Source organism: Malaclemys terrapin, chromosome 9 (assembly GCF_027887155.1).
Source record: "Malaclemys terrapin pileata isolate rMalTer1 chromosome 9, rMalTer1.hap1, whole genome shotgun sequence".
Taxonomy (NCBI): Eukaryota; Metazoa; Chordata; order Testudines; family Emydidae; genus Malaclemys; species Malaclemys terrapin.
The window spans coordinates 83,441,995-83,462,619 of NC_071513.1; the positions used below are offsets into that span (position 1 = coordinate 83,441,995).

Consider the following 20,625-nt stretch of genomic DNA (forward strand, 5'->3'; position numbering starts at 1 on the left):
AAGGAAAAGGTTATGCTGAATGTGTCTGTCCCTGTCTGCTGTACAGTTTGACAACAGTGGGTCTTGCAGAGATGGAAGGAAAGAACATACAAGTAATAGAAAACAACATACTGAGGAAAATGGAAGACAAGTGAAGGGTAGGTTGAATGTGCCTGGAAGAAATGAAGGGGAAGATGAACTTGGGACTCTAAGTGATAGATAAGCTGGAGAGTGCATGTTTGAGGTGAGCTGGACATGTGAGAAAATGGGAGAAGAGCGACGAGTAAAGAAAACATGACGGGGAGAGGACAGCAAGAAAGGACATGGGAAACAGAGGGTACAATGGAAACACTCAAGAAAAGTTTGAAGAGAAAAGAACTGAAATGCCAAGATCTGTGAACCCATGCCATGGACTGAAAGGAGTGGCAAAGAATCATGGGCACCTTGGACCCCATGTAAACGAGAAAAGGAGTCAAGAAGTTGAAGTGAAGTTCAGTACATGTCGACTGATACAGAATTAAAATGTTTGAGCAATCCTCAAAGCAACACATGGGCTTTAGCAACTGCTATTGATTGTGTAACTTCATAGACCTCTGTGAATGTTTAGGGACTAAGTTGAATGATTGTTAATGAGCATTTTAGGATATATGACTGTGCTTATAATACTTACTAAGCTGTGACATTGTTCATGTAATCAGCCAAGACTGTAAAGGAAACTTCTATCTCTGTTAAATGACGTTTTTAAAAAACCCTACTTGCAACCATGTATAGTTAGAAGGCTTGAAAATTGACAGTGTAAAGTTAATTATGCTAAAATACATATTTAGCTATGATATAGTAAACCATTTCAGTTTCTTTAAGCTTTTTTTTCTCAGATAACCATTTTTTAAAAATCCAATGAATTGGATCAGTAAGGAAGAACAAACTAGCATAGTGGAATAGATAAATCAAATTTAGGCATGGTAGTTTATTGAATCTAAATTGTGCCCGGTTGGCCCAAGAGGTATATAAGCAATCCATCTTGTGCTGATAATGGAGGTTCTTGAAATCCACCTGATGTTTGCATTATTAAATTTCAGTCTAATGAGCTCTGCTAATACATATTGAAGACGGTTGTAAGGAGTAGAATGTGAATCTGAGCGGGATAATTTGAAAGAAACATAAGCTGAGCATTTTACATGACTCAAGGGGTATAGCTACAATTACACATATAACCAAAATTGAATTTAAATGGAATTTCTATTATCCGTGTCCTTCTACCAGGGAAAATAAAGTGTAAATGAAGTAAAAGTCTTTAGCGTTGCTAGTGGTTTGTTTTTATTATCTAATTTAATAGATTCTTGCAAAGATATTCACTGGCAGAAAAGTTTTAATATTTAATTACTTTAAATATAGTCTAAGTGTGTATAAAAGCTTGTAAATGGAAACATGTCTGAGTAATTGCTTTTATCATTTCATAACACTAGTATTTAAGTTGTATATTTTTAAGAAGATGTAGCAGACTGTGAAGAGACATCAGACTTTGAAAAATATAATCTTGTGGCATTCATTTTCTGCATACCCACTTCTTAAGCTGAACGTTATATTCGTAAATTATAGGTTGATTCAGTAGGCAATAGAAATAGTACCTGAAAAACTGAATAAACATGTATTGTTCTATATCACAGTTTACAGTAGCTTTATTGTATAGGAAGGCCTGGTCTGAAGTCTTATTCCTGTTAGTTTGGGTTCCTTTTCTTTTGACAAGGCGGTACTTTTAAAAACTTAATATTTCATCGAGTATAATGCTATTAGAGACTTATTCTCACTTAGTTCACTCATCAGGCAGTGAGATGGCAATAAAAGAGAATGGCTCCTTTGAGACATTAATGCTTTGGAATAAATGATGTGCTAGAACAGAAATTTAATTAATTTACAGAGTATATTGATAGTCCCTTGTTACTGTGCTGTATATTTTTAATCTTCTTTAACATCTGTAGTAAAGTGTTTGAAAACCCCTGCAGTTGAGCAACTAGTAGATAATTAAGTAATAAGGGAAGAGGCTTCTAGAGGGAAAAAGGTTCTTTTTAGAGGATGCTGTCATAACATGAATAAGGTACTGCTGCTGTGATTTGCAATGAAAAAAATATACTACCTAATTTGATACTGTGACATAGATAGTCCAGACATCCTATATTTTAAATCTTACATGCAATCTGAATATTGGAAATATAGCTTTTCCTTCCAAAGAAATCTTAGTTTACTTACTATATTAGTAAATTAGTTTGTGTTTTTTTTTAATATTCTGCCACTGTCATTTCCTTTCACCTTACAAATTGTCAGTTATGATATTGATTAACAGTACTGATCTTGTTAATAAAAAAATTAAAGGCCAAATTCTGCTTCAAATGCACATTGACTTTAGTGGGAGCTGCAGAAATTAATCTGAAAGTGAACTTCAGCCCTCAGGAGGGTTCTGTTTTATTATACAAAGGTAATTAAAACAAGTATAAATAACTCATATGTATTTTTTATTTTTAGCGAAAGCAGATGAAGCATTGAAGGCTAAAGAAAGAAGTGAAGAAGAAGCAAAAAAGATAAAGGAAGAAGGTAATGTAGTTTTTTATTTATCAGCAAGATAAACAGTTTTTATTAAACTGGCAATAATAATTCCATAAGGAACAGGTTCCTTTGAGGTTCTCATATTTTCTCTAAGGTTGGACCGCATCTTAATAGGGGGTATGTCATGGTCAGTCGACCTCCAATTCACAGTCACACAGACCATCTCCACCTCTCAATAACAACCACATAATATTCCTGTGGCAATACAGCAAATGCAGGAAATTACTTAATGTTTTTTTTTAAAGCTGTGTTTAAAGCAACTTGGTATTTGGTAACAAATAGAAGAGCTAATACCATGTGACCAGCCAGCTCTGTGAGGCAGAGACCACAGTTAGAGAAATGGTTGCAGTCAATTAACATAAAACAGTAACATTGTTTATCTCAGAATATATTGTATGACTAACATAAGATGTCCAATAATTAGTCCAGTTTACTTGTGCAGTTACTCTGTACTATATCATGATAGCAATCACTCCAACTCAGTGGTAGCTCTGTGCACTGAGTACTTTCAGGATGAAGGCCTTTATCCATTACACTACCAGTGGCAGACTACCAGTGGGAATTCTCTACAAGGTTTGCAGGATCAGGTTCAAAACAAATGTATTTTGATTGTGTCTCTTTCCATTAATTGGTGATACATCTTCAAGTTCTGTGACAAAGCCAACCTGAACTTATATAAAGGAACCTTAAATGGTATTCCACACTTCAACTTTGATGGGGTATCCCCATTTCTCAGAGAAAATTAATAGCAAAAAGCTATCTCCTGTGGTTCCAGTTAAAATGAGCTACTAAAGTGTCTGCTGCATATATTATTTTTATGTTGGTTTAAGTATAAAATATATACCAAAGGATTTTACTTTTCTGAAACTGTCAGCTTATTTGTTTTTGACATCACATCACTTATCTTGGAACCTGATCCTCAATTTTTGAAAGATGCTGTTGATTAAGATTTTTTTTTTTTTAATTAAAGCATCAGTATATACTTTCTCCTGGATGTTTTACTATTATTTTCCAATACCATATGGGTGACTTCTGAGTTTTGACAGATTTTTGACTATACACAGTACATTTTAATTAGATTTCAAGGTGGATATCTGATCTAAGGGTGTGTGTGTGTGTGTGTGTGTATGTATGTATATGTATATACATATATGTACATACATATATATTTTCCTAGGCTAGCCTTTGATCATCTAGTGCCCTCTGCAAATCATAACTTGGTGCCTATATGTACATAGTATTCTAGTTGCCAAAGGGGTTGTGTTTGAGACAGACTGTCCTAGAATCAGTGGTGTACACAGGCTGAAAACTTAGGATAAGAGATCCTTTCATTGGAGGATTGGAATGTGGTTAGTTCACAGTGAGGTATAGTGGCAAGGCTCTGGCAAAGAACTGTTGGAAGGCACTGGCATTGCTACTATAGCTAATATGAAAAGAAATAAGAAGGAAGAACTGGGTTAGGAAAGGGTTGAATGTGGAGTTTGGGGAGGAGGCTGGGATCAGATAAACAACAAGGAGTCCGGTGGCACCTTAAAGACTAACAGATTTATTTGGGAATAAGCTTTCGTGGGTAAAAAAAAATACTTCTTCAGATGCATGGAGTGAAAATTACAGATGCAGGCATTATTATACTGACACATAAAGAGAAGGGAGCTACCTCACAAGTGGAGAACCAGTGTTGATAGGGCCAATTCAATCAGGGTGGATGTAGTCCACTCCCAATAATTGATGAGAAGGTGTCAATTCCAGGAAAAAGTAAAGTTGCTTTTGTACTGAGCCAGCCATTCCCAGTCCCTATTCAAAACTACAATACCCACCTGGAGAATTGAGGAAACAGATTGACAGAGCGAGACGGGTACCTAGAAGTCACCTACTACAGGACAGGCCCAACAAGGAAAATAACAGAACACCACTGGCCATCACATACAGCCCCCAGATAAAACCTCTCCAGCATATCATCAACGGTCTACAACCTATTCTGGAAAACGATCCCTCACTCTCACAGACCTCAGGAGGCAGGCCAGTCCTCGCTTACAGACAGCCACCAAACCTGAAGCAACTACACACCACACCACAGAAACACTAACCCAGGAATCAATCCCTGTAACAAACCTCGTTGCCTACTCTGTCCCTGTATCTACTCTAGCAACACCATCAGAGGAGCCAACCACATCAGCCACACCATCAGGGACTCATTCACTTGCACATCTACTAATGTAATATATGCCACCATGTGCCAGCAATGCCCCTCTGCAATGTACATTGGCTAAACGGGACAGTCTCCACGTAAAAGAATAATGGACACAAATCGGACATCAGGAATGGTAACATACAAAAGCCAGTAGGAAAACACTTCAATCTTCCTGGACATTCTATAACAGATTTAAAAGTAACCATATTTGAACAAAAAAACTTCAGAAACAGCCTTCAAAGAGAATCTGCAAAACTAAAATTCATTTGCAAATTAAACACCATTAATTTGGGCTTGAATAGTCTTTAAGGTAACACCAGATTCCTTGTTGTTTTTGTGGATGCAGACTAACATGGCTACCCCTGATACTTGGGATCAGAGAATGACTGACTAGAGGAGAGGGAGCTCCTATCTAATCAATATCAACAATAGACGCTTTTGTGGATAGAACTGCATGAGTGGTGAATTATACATCCTAACTTTCCTAGCCGTAGACAGGTCCTGTCTATCTTGACTCATCTCCAAATGCTTCAATTCATTATCCTTCCATCTCCCAGGCTCTCAACCTCAGTTTACTCTGACTTCCCTCTTCATGCCCCCATACCCAGTCTCTTTCTAAGTGCTGTCTCACATGCCTTTTTTAATGTCACCCATATCCACCCTTTCCACATGTCTCCTCTGCTGAAGTCATTGTGCACTCCCTGTTTTTAATCTAGTTTTGATTACTGTAACCACCTCTGCTTCTTTTCATCTCTTCCCCCCCCCTACTCCAGTGTATCTAAAATGTCACTGCTAAATTCATCTTCCTCTCCTGTCACTACAAGCACATTCAAAACCCCTCCTTGACTCCATTAATTTTCTTCCTTTCTTTTAGCACATCAAATTAAAGCTCTTTGTCTTTCCCTTAAAGCCCTTAGAAACTTCTGCTCCCATTTACCTCTCCATTCTTATCGCCTATAAGAAACTGGAGACTGTTCCTAGAAAGGGGACAGCACAATAGAAGGTGCAAAGTGGAGAGTATGAAAGAGATGAGGCGAGCATAAACTTCTTGGTTTAATGATCTGTTTGGGGGTTTTTTAATGTAAAATGAATGCTAAGCTTTTTTCACTTCAAAGTGTACCGGGCACTCATTACATCTGACGGAAATCTTTTTCTTTTATGTTAATTTTCTAATTATTTTATCCAGATACACTGTGTGAGCTTGTTATAAAAGTAACACATCTACTCTCCCAATATTTAAATATAGCTAATGCCCATTGTATCTAAATAGGATGAAGCTAAAGATATAGCCAATAAAAGGTATCACCACCTCTATATCAGCACACCCAGCCACTTTTGAAGCGAGTAACAATAATGCCTCCTCCAGCCTCTCCAGTGCTCAACTGTGTTTGGTAGGCATCTGGGCATATTCTTTTTTAGTTTTACTTTACTTGAAATATCTAAATTGGGGGCATTTTAAGTGTCTTAAGTGAAAGTAAAACTTGATAACTCAACAGTGCTTCATGGACAACCAAACTTCAAAACAGAATACTGCCGCCTGCTGCTTGGCCTCCCAGCTCAACAGTACACTGCAGGTGGCTGAACCACTTTGAAGTCTATGGTTTTTATTTAAGCAATGTATTAAACTCTCAGTGTGGCATGTTAAATAGATACTTAGATGTGAAAGTGCAGACTGGCTGTCTGCAGAACATTGATAAACCAGGAAGCTGAACAAGTGTTTCTGCTTGGAATGTTAACATTTCACACCCACTTTGCACTGGTATAAATGGGCATGTGAGGTGCAGAACAATGGAGGATCAGGTCTTGTGACTTTCATGTTTTTTATTGTATATAATAAAAAGAATTTAAAATCCTATCAGAATAAAAAGATTGCTCAGTATTTTGATTTGAAGGCAATGAAGAGCAAAACATTATAAAGAGTGTGACTTTACATAAATAACGTCCAATACAAGTGCATGGGCTAGACTTAGACAACTATCTGTGATGACTTTCAATGGGAGGTAGGCACCTAACTGCCATCTATGCCTTTGAAAATCTCCCCTTGAGAAAATGTCACCTTTTAAATTTCAGAAATAAATAGATTAAATAGATCACCATGTGAGATTCTGGGTAGATTAAAAAGTGTTGATTTTAACCTATAAAACCCCAATTGGCCCAGGCCCAGCCTACCTGAGAAATGCCTCTATCCCCAAAATACATTGCCACAATTGCAGTCAGCAGAGATAGTGATGCTAGATCTCCCTTGATTTAATAGAAAAAGAGCTGCTAGCAGAGTATTTTTCATAAAGGCCCTGTCACTCTGGAATGTCCTTCCTCCCTGGCACAGAATAGTCCAGATTTGATGAGACTCAGGGTACCCTGTAGGGTCCATTTGTTTTTTCTGGCATTTGATAAGAGTAGGGTGGATTGAGGTATAACCCAATGTATGGGGGCCGTAGTAATCTGGAAACACTAAATTAGTAGAAGAAAGTTTTCAAAAGTTTGCCTTGTAGTTGGCATTCTTGTGGTAGTATAAGTCTCTGCCATGTGCCAGCTCAAGTTCAAGTAATGTCTCTTCCTCTCATGCAAGGTGGGACTGAAAACCTCTTTGAAACTTTTCTCAGGATGATTCAGGTGTAGAATCGATGGGTCCCTGGGGGGAGATGAATCTAGCTTTGACCAGGAGGTTGGTTGGAGACTATAATTTTAGTAAAGTAGTAGCAATCCTTTCAGCTCCTATAGTGGCTTGGAGAAGACTCAGATGCAGAAGAAATAGATAACTTTTTCTACCTTCTTCATCAGCAGTCATTTAAAGACTATGAGCCAAGCTGGTTAAAAAAAAAAAAAATGGTTTCCTCCAGTTAGGTTCCTAAAACCATACTTAGGTGCCTGAATAAGTAACCTGATATTCAAAAGTGCTGAACACCCAGCAGTTCCCTCTATAGTTAATGGGAGCTGTTGGGTGCATTCAGAAATTTTGAATATCAGGCCACTTATTTAGGTACTTACACGTGGATTTTGGAGTCTAAAGTTAAACACCCATTTTTAAAAGCATGGTCCCAGTAAAGTCCAAATCAACAACCTATTGCTACTAAGAAAAGGATGGATGAACATTACTCGTTCCTTTAAAAACAAAACAAAACATAAAAGCAGGTGTTATGCACGGTGTTTGAAATTCCAGCTCAGTGCTTTGAATATTTACCTTTTGGTGACCTGTACCTACACTGCTGTTGTTATAGACTTCATTCGTTACACTAGAGCGTTCTTGGAAAATAAGGAAAGAATATCACAGTTCCAGATGATTTATATAACCAGCCACCTGGGACTGCTCTATGGTTGATCCTGAACTGAGGATAAATGAACAGTGTACAGTCATGCAAGCGTATTACCAGAGAAGAGCTAGAATGTGTCCTACTGAACTGTATATTACCATTAGTCTGTCTAAATTAACATAATGCTTTATTTAGAATTCTCTAATGGGCTATATAGTGATACTTATTATCTACCTGTTGCCCTGGGGATAATGCTTTGGTAAACATCTGATTTTTCTGAGAAAGGGATTCCTTCAAAATCAAGTTACACAACTTGCTGGGTTAAAGTTTTGTGTAGATTCAAAGGAAGCTTCACATAAGACCAGTTTCCGTAGCAAACACTGCATGTTCAATGATTTTAGTCAGAGTCATCTTCCAGAACTGAATTGATTGAATTCACCCGAGGATATTAGTGAATGAGAAATTAATACATCTTGCCCAACATCCAGAAGTTCTGAAACAACTTTAGAATCAGTTCTGTGTTGGAATCTCTTCAGAGATGAAAGAAATACTTAGGGAAATATCCTTAATGCCTCAAGTTCAGCTTTCATGTTTTTGTGATTTTTCTCCATCATAAGAGGGTAATTTTTTATGCACAAGATCATTTTCATTTCAAGAAATCCAGACTTTTGATTGAGCAGTAGGTCTTCCAATCCACATAAGCTCAGAATCCTACTAGTTCCAGCAGCAGCTACAGCAGCCATTAACGTTTTCAACAGATTTTAAAGTAAGATGCAAAATTGCAGTCTTCTCTTTTTTTATCCCCCTTCAATGAGGGGCTTGTATTGGATTAGGTTGCAACATATTGGTTGCTGCCTTGTTTGCCAGAATCTCAGCATTCATCTTTTAAAAAAAAAAAAAAGTCCCTGGGCCTTATGATGGCCTTAAAAATGTGAACTTGGACATTGCTGCATCAGATACTCTGACTCTGCAGAGATTCTGAAACAATGGAAGATGTGAAATGTCTCTAACATGGTAACTCAGGGCTTGTCTATATGGGGACACTCAGAGAAATTCATTCAAATTAGCTAACGGTGTGAATTTAAAGCACATTAGTTAAATTGCATTAAACCCCTGTGTGGACACTCTCATTCAGATGACCAGTGATGATGATTTAAATGTCAGCATTGTTAAGTATTTCATTTATGAACAAATCATCTAAAAAAGGAGCAGGATGATGATTTACACAATTTGCTGAGACTGATATTTCATTTTGGTGCCATGGGTGGGTGGCATTTTAGAAGTAACCAACCATTTCCACACACACCCTCCAATCTAACTCATGGAGCCAAAAAGCCCAACGGAAAGAGCAGAGCCCACCTCAGAGGGCATCTGACCTGAAGAAACAGGAGACAATCTGTAGAGCCAAGAAGGACATCCAAGCCTTCCACCCATAGCGAGGGCTTGGTTGGCTCTGGTAGCGTGTGAATGGCCAGATGGCTTTCTCTCCGGATCGAGTGGCTGTGGATCCTCACTTTAATGGACATTGTCTATTTGATTCTTCAGACTTTACTGTATCATTATCACTCAGGTCAGGTTTTCTTTGAAATCATGAGAGCTTCATATATATTTTTTTAAATGAGAGCTTAGATGCTGATGCCATATAACTCAGAGAGACTGGGGCTCCTATATATGTTTCTATGCCTTGCCCAAGGATGTATCTGAATCATAGTAAGGGGGAGCAAAGCTTGATGAGCCCAGCAGAGCATATGTGATCATATTTTAAACATCAGCACAATCTTCTTTGAGTAGCATCTAATTTTTGTGTCTAGTAGGAAGAACTTGGAAAAGTATCACTACTTTATTTTTTTTTTTCGAGTTCATCCCTTTCTACAATACAGAGTTTAAAAACTACTGCTGCTTAAAGAAACTGGAGTTTCTGTAGTTTAGGGTATTTTGCTGTACACAAGAAAGTAATGAAGACTCAGAACGTTCCTGGGTGTTAAGATGCTATGTTTTTTTAATTAAAGGAAACACTTTAGGTATATCACAGAGTTGAGTTGTTCAGATCCTAAATCAAGGAGATTAGTGTGGTCTGTGTTCAGGATCTAGTTAAATCAAAGCTAGCTTTGGTATGTCTACATATGCTGCAATCATACCCTCCAGTTGCAGTGTAGACCTACCCAGTGAATTTAAACTGCAGTTACTCCTGATTTACACTGGTTTAACTGAGACCAGAATTAAGCTCTGAGACTCCACATGGAAATACATTTAAGTGAACAAAAGGGCTGATTTACAATCCAGCTTCCCCAGCTGACCAGAATCTGAAGACTTGGTAGGATTAGTCAAAAAGTTTGGATGTTACAGGAAGATTTGATAGTATTTGTAGACACAGGATGGGTCCAGGGAGTTTTATTTTAGGAGAGAGAATGTAGTAGCCTGCCTGAAAGGATCCACATATTTGGATGGGGATATGGGGCGGGGGGGAGGAACTGGATAACAGAAGGCGCAAAAGAAGTCAGGAGTTGGCAGGGGATATGGGACTTGGTGAAAGGTTAGCAGCAGAGACACTTCAAAGGCAGTGACAGGTTAGGAGAAGGAAAGAGTAGCTAGAAGAGAAGGGGAGTTATCTCTAGATGACATTGGTTTCCTTCTAGAAATAATTGTTTGAGGTCCTATTCTGAGAGGGAGGACATGTGGAGGTGGTAGAGATGGTTTGTGAAGGAATCAAGAAGTGTCAGTAGTTATTGTAGACAACTGAGTTGATCAGAGAGAGGTAATGCGTTGCAAGAAAGGTAATGAAATAAAAAGCAGAGCAAACAAATCAGCATCAGAAATGTGTAGGGTGTCTCAACTTTTTTCATAGATGCTCAGCCACCTGAGAGCAAGAGTAGAACAAATGGACATAAGCCTTCCTTCAAAAAAAAAAAAAAAAAAAAAAAGTCTTACCATAAAAACCAGGTTTTGAACTACTTTTTAACCTGTGAATCTTTGCAGGAAGAAATCAAACTGTGTCAGCTCCAAAATGTGGAGGCCTCTTATGTAGGTTCATAAATCGGAGTCAGTATCAGAGCAATGTCTCTTGTCTTTCTGTGGCTGAAAGCAACACGGGTTGATCAGGAAAGGAGCCAGTCAGCTGCAGCCAGTCAACTAGAAGGGAACCTATGCAGCCCTAATGCAAATGGGAGCATCCAAGATGGCACTGCCCCACAGCCATGAATTGGTGTATGTCTTTCATAAAATATGGGGCCAGGAACCCTGGATTTCACACCCCCCAAAGGGAAGCCTTGAGTAACTGTAGAGGGTACCATAAAGTGACCTTTAGGAAAAATTGGAGATAGATTTTTCACTTTGTGGGTCAGTTTACATTTTCAAGGCTATCTTCAGAAGGGAAAATGAAGATTATACCTAACATTTTTAGGTAGAGATGGATTCACAGCTGCAGGCTCAGTGAACCCCAGAAGTTCATCTCTGGTGATGATTTGGTACATACTTTTTCAAATATGCTTTGTATGTTTTCTGTTGTGTCTTATTGTGACAGTATACTAACAAACTAACACAAAAAGGAAGCTACAAGAAGTGGAAACTTGGACAGATGACTAGGGAGGAGTATAAAAATATTGCTCAAGCATGCAGGGGTGTAATCAGGAAGGCCAAAACTAGCAAGGTATGTGAAGGGTAGCAAGAAGGTTTCTACAGGTATGTTAGCAACAAGAAAAAGGTCAGGGAAAGTGTGGGACCCTTAATGAATGGGGGAGGCAACCTAGTGACAGATGATGTGGAAAAAGCTGAAGTACTCAATGCTTTTTTTTGCCTTGGTCTTTACAGACAAGGTCTGTAAATAATTGTTTGAGGTCCTATTCTGAGAGGGAGGACAGGTGGAGGTGGTAGGGATGGTTTGTGAAGGAATCAAGAAGTGTCAGTAGTTATTGTAGATAACTGAGTTGATCCAGGTGGGGGGAGGGATAGCTCAGCGGTTTGAGCATTGGCCTGCTAAACCCAGGGTTGTGAGTTCAATCCTTGAGGGGGGCCATTTAGGGATCCGGGGCAAAAATCCACCGCTTCAGGCTGAGGACCGACTGGCTAAGCAGCAGTTCTGCAGAAAAGGACCTGGGGATTACAGTGAATGAGAAGCTGGATATGAGTCAGCAGTATGCCTTGTTGCCAAGAAGGCTAACGGCATATTGGGCTGCATTAGTAGGAGCATTGCCTGCAGATCGAGGGAAGTGATTATTCCCCTTTATTTGTCACTGGTGAAGCCACATCTGGAGTATTGCATCCAGTTTTGCCCCTCCCCCCGACCCCCAGAAAGGAAGTGGACAAATTGGAGAGAGTCCAACGGAGGGCAACAAAAATGATCAGGGGGCTGGGGCACATGACTTACAAGAAGAGACTTAGGGAGCTGGGCTTGTTTAGTCTGCAGAAGAGAAGAGTGGGGGGCGGGGGGGGATTTGATAGCAGCCTTCAACTACCTGAAGGGGGGGGTTCCAAAGAGAATGGAGCTCGACTGTTCTCAGTGCTGGCATACAACACAACAAGAAGCAGTGGTCTCAAGTTGCAGTCGGGGCGGTCTAGGTTGGATATTAGGAAACACTGTTTCACTAGGAGGGTGGTGAAGCACTGGAATGGGTTACCTAGGGAGGTGGTAGAATCTCCATCCTTAGGGGTTTTTAAGGCCTGGCTTGACAAAGCCCTGGCTGGGATTATTTAGTTGGTGTTGGTGCTGCTTTGAGCAGGGGGTTGGACTAGATGACCACCTAAGGTCTCTTCAAACCCTAATCTTCTATGATTCTAATTGTTTTGCATACAGAAATTACAAGAGGTAGCTGACCTATACAATACAGAGTGAATTGCAAACAATAGTAATTTACAGAGAAACAGCATAAAAAATCTGTAGTCCTAGTTTTCTTTATTAGTAAGGCATGACTACAATAGAAACAGGCCCTTAAGGTACAGTCCTGTATGCATACATAGTGGATGTTATGTAGTCTATCTATCATAGTCCTATTAGTTTACTCCTATTTAACTTTGTGTATAGTATTACTTAGCATTTTGCCTTATCAGTCAAATTAGTGTCACTTAATAGGCATTCCTAGACAGAATTCTACAATTAGGGTCCTGGCTACCAGCCGCCGCTTTCCGGCTGTCCAACTCTGAAGGCATCACCGCTGCCAGCAGCAATGGAGAAGTAAGGGTGGCAATACTGTTACCCCCCTAAAATAGTCTTGCAACTCCCCTGCCCCCACCAAGCTCCTTTTGGGTAGGGACCCCCATGGTTAGAACACCATGGAATTTCAGATTTAAATATCTGAAACCATGAAATTTAAGATTTTTAAAATCCTATGACCATTACATTTACCAAAATGGACCGTGAATTTAGTAGGGCCCTAGTTATGTAGATTATATTTGTTCAATTATATTAGATTATAGGAAAAAAGATTTGTTTTTTCATTATAGTTTCGCTACTATATACATACGGTTCGATGGTATCAGTGAAATAGATTTTCATTCTAGTTGAATTCAAGTTTATTTCTATGGTGGTGTTTTGTTTTGCTTAACATTTGACAATGTCTTCATCATTGATGTAGATCTTTTGGTTGAACCAAGTAAAAGTTTGAAGAAATATTTATAGTGTACAAGTTGCCCTGTATTTTTTGACAGATGCTATTTAATTATTCTTAGTCTATTTATTAATATTTGCAACAAAGATTACCTTTGCTTAAAATAACTGTAGACTTAATTCTGTACTGCTATAAACCTTTAATCAAATTAAAGCACATTAATATAAAATTGAAATTACTGGGTCTCTAGACTTCCAAATTTCATTCTCTCTTGTGGCATCACAGTATTGCTTCTGTGACAAAATCTCCAGCCCAAAAACAAAAAGTTGAAGTTGCATACTTCAGCTAGCAAGCTTCTGGAACTGAGTGTAACCTTTACTAATGAAAAGTTTAGCCTCATATCTGCGGTAAGCAAAATCTATTGTATAATAAGCTTATTGTTTCTCAGCTCATGAAAAAAGGTTATTCTTTCTCCACCCTTTAGTAATGGTGTTTTAACATTACTTTTATTGTAATTTTATTGCCAAATCAGGTGTGAGATTAGATGTTGGATGTTACATGTAATCTGCTCAGAAATCAAATCATTTGACCTCCAAACCCACCAATGCACCCTCCTGCTGGTTTGCTGTTAAATATGCAGCATTTTCCTGTCATGAATACAAATGGAGGACAAATTAGAATCTACAGACAGCTGACCTGAGCTACAGATTAGAGACTAGGGGCTTGTGCTGTTTTAAAAGTTTTAATTACCATAGTCCCAATAGCCAGTTGAAGGACACACACAAAAATCAGTTTGTAACAAAAAAGCAAAGAAAGAAAGAGAAAGAAAGAAAGAAAAAGCTCACTCCTCCTAATTTGAATTTTTCAGTTTGATTACATTTGCACTTCCATTGGAGCTATGCTAATTTGCTGCATGAAATTAGGTCTATTAATAAAAAATGCACTACTTTTACAAAAGTATTTTCAATTGAGCGATTTTTCTATTTTGTTTTTGTTTTGCTTATTTCCATTTGGGACTAGCTGAAAATGACATCAAAACCTTATGAGAATTTTACTGTCAAACCTGATTTTACCTCAAGGCCCGGCAAGTCAAATTCAAAGTAGCTGAAATGTGTAGTAGTAATAGCGGGAATAATATGGCACAATATATGTACTTTCAGAGGAAAAGTGTGTGTTCCTTTTACATCCAGCTCAAATGTGTTGGATTGCATTACTGCAAGATGTTTGAGTTGTTTGCCTTAATATATCATGCATAATACAATTATAAGACTTTGTTTTTTAAGATGTAGCTAGTCATGAAAACATATTTTATACTATTGTCTGGAGATGTGGTACAATGATAGCACTATTTTGGTCCATAATAGGGATTAATGTATGAAAGGTTTACAGAGGATTATAGGGAAAAGATGGTTTCTAAAAATCATTTTAGATATCAAAGGAATAGAACTAAATAAGGATTTGTTCCTTTGAATTTAAAAAATAAATTTCACTAATACTTGCATTAAGGAATATATTATCCTGATGCCTTCATTCTTGAATTTGCATTTTTTGTTTCTCATGTGTGTTGGCCCAGTGTTGAGTTGATTAGTTATGCCTAGCTAGTAAGCAGTGAAACATTTTTATATACACTAGGGAAATAAATTTGGCAGAAAATCAGCATGAGTAGATTTAATTATCACTCTGAGACCTTTTCCTTTTCTAGCTTAGTGATCCTGAAACTCCACGTGTTTCAATGAAATCTGTGTGGACGCTAAGCTTCGCTTCCCAATTTGTTCCTCCACACAATGATAAGCCAAGCAATTACTGGTTTATTGATTTTTCATCATGGCAAATTTAAAGTTGATTTTTTTCCTGAAAAGGCAGGGGTGATTAAGTGTTTCCCCTCGGTTTAGTACAAGAGAGCTATGTGGCAGAATCTAATATCCTGAGGTCAACCTCTGCAGGCAGATAATACGGTGTCTTGGCCACATGTTAAGGAGAGAAATCAGGACTACAAATGTGATAGGATATATGTGGAGACAGTTTAATTTGCTCCATTTATATGAACAAGTCATGTGGCACATGCTTGGAAAACATCATTTTGAATAGGCTTGGAAATAAAAACCACGTGGGCAGAAAGGATAAATGAGTACAAACAAGAGAAGCATTTGCTACTCAAGGGACAGAACTATCTTTTAAAACCAGAAATAAGTAAAGCTTTGACATTTTGTTGTTTTAACAATTGACTGAAATCTACATGTTACCCTGCAGATAACTTTATATTCTCCTTACTGTTTGAGCCAACATTTAAAAAATTACAATCATACAGGTCCCAAAAAGATTGTGTCTACGTAATATCTATATCACATAAACATACCAGTAACAATTAAGGTGTAGTATGCTGTTAATATTTGTGGTTTATTTTGAAGTCCATGGATTTAGAGAATTTAATTGGAAGCAAAAGAATATCACTTTACAAAATGGTAAAATGCATTGCTAGAGTTTAGCTGTTCTTATAAAAACGCAGAATTCATGGATTTGGATGAAACAGTAAAGCAATCAGCAGATAAAGCTTGTTTGTTTTGGAAATAAAATTCTATTTGATATTTTATTTCAATAGAAATTTAGACCGGTTTTAAAATCCTTAAAAAGCTAATTTATACTTACGCTTAAGTTATTTGAGCAATTTGGGAAAATCTTTATGCTTTCCAAGACATTGTTTGGAATTTAACACAAAACTGAGGCAGTCAACATTAGCAATAGGTTGTAGGGGAGGAATGGCAGAAAATGTAAAGATTTGCTAGTCAGTGGAAGATGTATGAATTGCAGTGTCTAAGAGTGATGAGATATAACTGCAATATTCAGTTTTTGAATGTCTCAAAGTTTGAAGGTGGGGTCTGTGCTTTGGTTTTGTTTTGGTTTATTACTGAGAGAGGGACAGACAATCTAGATTGAAATTCCAAAGGTGCCCACAAAGTTCAGACACTTTAATCTGTTTTTGGTTTGAAACCATGTTGGTCTACAATTTTAGCCACCTTTATTAGTAGTACAAAAGGAAAAGCGTATCTTGCCACCGCTCATTTTAGATCTGTACACTGAGAGTGAAATGCTTTTTAAAGGGTTACACAGATTAATTTGAGATTGAAACCATCAAAGGACTTGCAACACCTTTTTAAAATCAGTTTCTTTGTCTGTACATATTGCCTGATACTTCACTAGTATGATATAATTAGTGCAATACTTTCAGTTAACACTGACTTACTAAGTTACAAAATGGCATGCAACAAATGGAGATATGAACTTTCCTGACTTAGAACACCAAGCCTAGAACTTTCATAAAGATTACCTATAAAGGAATGCAGCCCCTTACATCATTCTATTCTTTTGCTCCTGACATTATTAACATCAGTGACCTGCCTAATGGACGAGGGGTCCACTCACTGCTGGGGCACCTCCTTCTGGCCATTCTGGGGATTAGCACCTTCCAGGTGCTGCGCCCTCCTCTGCTGGTTTTTGCACCCGTCGTTCTCTCTCACCCTGTGACTCCTCTCACTCCAGGAGCTGCAGCTTCCTCTTTGTGAGATGTCCCTCTGGCCATGTCACTATTGTCTTCCCCTTCCAGGGTATGAAAGTCTTTTGCGGCAAACTGTCCTTCTGCGCCATTTCCCTAGTGGATGGTAAGGAAACCTGGGCCCACCCTCTACTCTGGGTTCCATCTCAGGGGCCCTCTCTTCAGAAGCCAAGGTCCACACTATCCGATGATTTGCTGCTTTAGCCCAAAACACACCTGCCTTCTCCCAGGGAGCGACTGCAGACTACTTCCCTGCAGCCCCTTTCTGCTCTCAGCTCCTGGGCTTTACACAGGTCCCTCCTCTTCCTGTGCAGCTGAGCCTCATCTCTGATTAATCCCCGCTCCCTGGCTGCTCCTCCAGGTGCAGCCTGGGCAGTTAATTGGCCCACCTAGCCACTTTAACCCATTCAGGCCTTGTGTGGGGTGGGCACCCCATCACAGAGGTATTGTGAAAGCGGAGTACCCAATAGCAATACAAGTTCTGAGAACAGTGGCAGAGAGCATCAAGGAAGAGCTGTCATGTGGCAGGAAACCCAGAGATCTGGGAGATCCAGTGGGCTTTAGAGGATTTTCATAACTGGAATTTCTACCCTCGTTCTAAATTTAAAACTATAGGTCCCATTTTTACTTCCATCCTTAAGTCATTGGAACAGAGTTCTGACATGAAGATCTGCTTTAAATAGTAGTGTTCCTGGCAAACTAAAACAAGGGTACATGTCTTTTTAATTAACACTTCTGAGATTAAAAATAAGCATTATGTTGATCTAATAGATATGAAAAACGTTGGGTAAATCTGCTACCAAAAGGTTCAATTGCATGAGGTCATCCATGTAGCTGTAATAACTTAGAGTGCTTTACTCAATGATAAGAAAATATATTAAGATGCCCTTAAATTCATTAGTTATTGCCTAAGGCTATACTTTATGTTCAGTTAATTTTATTGTAATTCATTGTTATGGCTGTGACCTGAACTCACTCAGATAAGCCTCTAAAATATATTGTATACATACAGTGAAAGAAACTCAATTTGCATTGTAAGTCATATATGGAAAAGTTTCTTAATTATTACATCCGTTTTTGGTCTTTTGAGTGATGACCAGTCAGTTCACTCATTTAGGTTACATTTATGCAGAATTTTTTAACTTTTTGATGTGTCATAAACACTGGTAACTGCATTATTATTTAATTTTGGAAAATGAATATTCCAAATTTTAGCAGAAATTCCCATATGTACTAATGTGAACAAATGCTTTATTGTCTTAATCTTATTAAAATTTTAATTTCAAATCCTTCCAGTATATCCTCATACATGGTAGATTTTAAGTTCTACTCCACCCTTTGTGTCCCTGGTGTGTGTAAATGTTGCTTCATTAAGCTGACAACCACCTGGTGTTGCGTTTCCAGTCTCTAGAGAATATTTCAGCATCTGGTACATACTGTGATCTTTTTTCTGTGTGTTTAATCTTTTTATGGACATGTTATAATAAAGAGCGAGCAGAAACAAATGAAAGATAATCTAAAAATAATAAAAGGTGTATGTATAGTTACAGTGGCATTCAGCATAACTCAGTGGTTCTCAACCTGTGGTGCGCGGAACGCTGAGCGTCTGCAGACTAAGTGTAAGGGGTTCGTGAAAAGTTATTACCATAGAACAGTGGGTTACAAGCTGTGGTCCGCAGAGCCCTGGGGGGTCTACAGACTACGTCTAAGATTTCTGATGGGGGTCCGCACCTCCATTCAAAATTTTTTAGGGGTCTTAAAATGAAAAAGGTTGAGATCCAATGGGATAACTTACATATAGCATACTATGAAAATCATCCAAAGTAAACAATTTTTGTATCAAGTATTATAAAATGGCTTTAGGAAATTCTGCATTCTGGTTGGTCAGTAGCCAAGGCACAGCACAGTTTGTCAGGACTATCCCATCAGAAAAAAGATCAATGCACCTCCAAAGGCTAGTGACTAGTCAAAATCAGGCTTCTGATTTAAGTCTGTTATTTTAAAAAAATCAGCATTTTAATTAAAAAATTGACTTTTAAATTTTAAACTACTTTCTCTCTGTCCATCTTCTCCCTGCTATATCGCTCTGTGCTTCTCCTTGTTCATGTTCTGATACCAACCTTCCCACTTTCAACTCCCTCCTGAAGATACACGGTGAAATCCTGGCCCCATTGAAGTCACTGCATTTTTTCTTGCATTGCCTGCAATAAGTTAACTAATCCAAATATTTAAAAAAAGAATCTACCTCTAATTTACTTCCATCAGGCTTCCAAGTGTGTCCCATCTTTTCTGTTTCTGTTGGTTAGAATGTAATTTCTTTGGGACAGATACATTTTATTTTGTAAGCGTAGAGCACGAGGTTCATAGTTGGCATTTAAAAGAACAATCATCATAATAATTCTGTTCCTTTCCTTCCTCTGCATTTTCCCTTTTCCGTGCCACTATCAAACCTTTGAAACCTTCTTCTCTTCGTGACCTATCGGGATTCCCAACCCACCATAACCTTTGAAGAGCTGCCAAGTGGAAGCTGCTTGGATAGTCAGTTAAGTAGCAGCATTTCAAAGAGTCAGTGGTTTTCTCCGAAGCACTGTCACTCTCTTGACCACATCAGAGTGTCTCCTGCTTTGTCTTATTTTGGCGGAGTGGGGGGGGAAGCCTAAATAGCTGCAGGGAAGGCTGGGCCCAAAAGAAAGGAACAGAGCAAAGGAAGCAGAAAAGGTTTGAAAAACAGGGAAGCTGTTGTTTTTATTATCTATATAGAACCTAAAATTTTCCAGGTATTTTATGGAGAAATGTGAAGATAAAAGTTTATTGCCCAGAAGAACTTACAATCTAAGCCCTGATTCAGCAAGGACTTAAGTATGTGCTTAAGTCTCACTAAAAGAAACTAAACGTAAGCACTTGCTTTAGTGCTCTGTGAATAAGGATGGGCTTACTCGTGTATATAAAGTTAAGCTTGTGTATAAGCACTTTGCTGAATCAGGGTTTAAGTAGATACAAATTGTGGGGATAGGCTGCAAGAGCAAAGTTACTTTACCAGTGAAAACCCTGGGGGAAAACCTAGGAAATGCTTTAGTTTTTAAAAAGTATAATTATTTTTCTTCAGGTATATTTTTCTATTTGAATCATTTTAAAGCTGGAACTATTTTTTCTGGTGCAAGAATATATCTCTTGGCCCTGTCACAACATATTACCTAATTTTATACCGGTAGCATATACATTATAGCAGTGATTCCCAAACTGTTGTCTCTGGAGCTCTAGCTGGTCACATGGTACTAACTCTCCCCTTTGTTTCTGTCTACTGCATTAAAAGAAACTAAAGATATGTTTATTACTTTTAGTATTAACTTTCCATGTAAGCAATTGCTGTAGTTGCCACCAGGTCTTAGTACCATCAAGAATGGGAAAGAAGATGTTTATGAGAAAATTTGTCATTTAATATATGGTCCAGCTATGAAAACGGTTGAGAACACTGGTATTCCGTCATTTGGGTAGAGGGATATCTTCATATGG

At 38.2% G+C, this 20,625-nt stretch overlaps 1 protein-coding gene across 1 annotated transcript in view; it reads left to right on the top strand.

Annotated features, from left to right (window-relative positions):
* Positions 1 to 20,625, top strand: part of RSRC1 (arginine and serine rich coiled-coil 1) — a 354,741-nt gene that overhangs the window by 285,500 nt on the left and 48,616 nt on the right. The window contains exon 7 of the mRNA XM_054039514.1: positions 2,500 to 2,568. Within this exon, the coding sequence (XP_053895489.1) occupies positions 2,500 to 2,568 (69 nt within the window). The remainder of the gene's footprint in view (positions 1 to 2,499; positions 2,569 to 20,625) is intronic.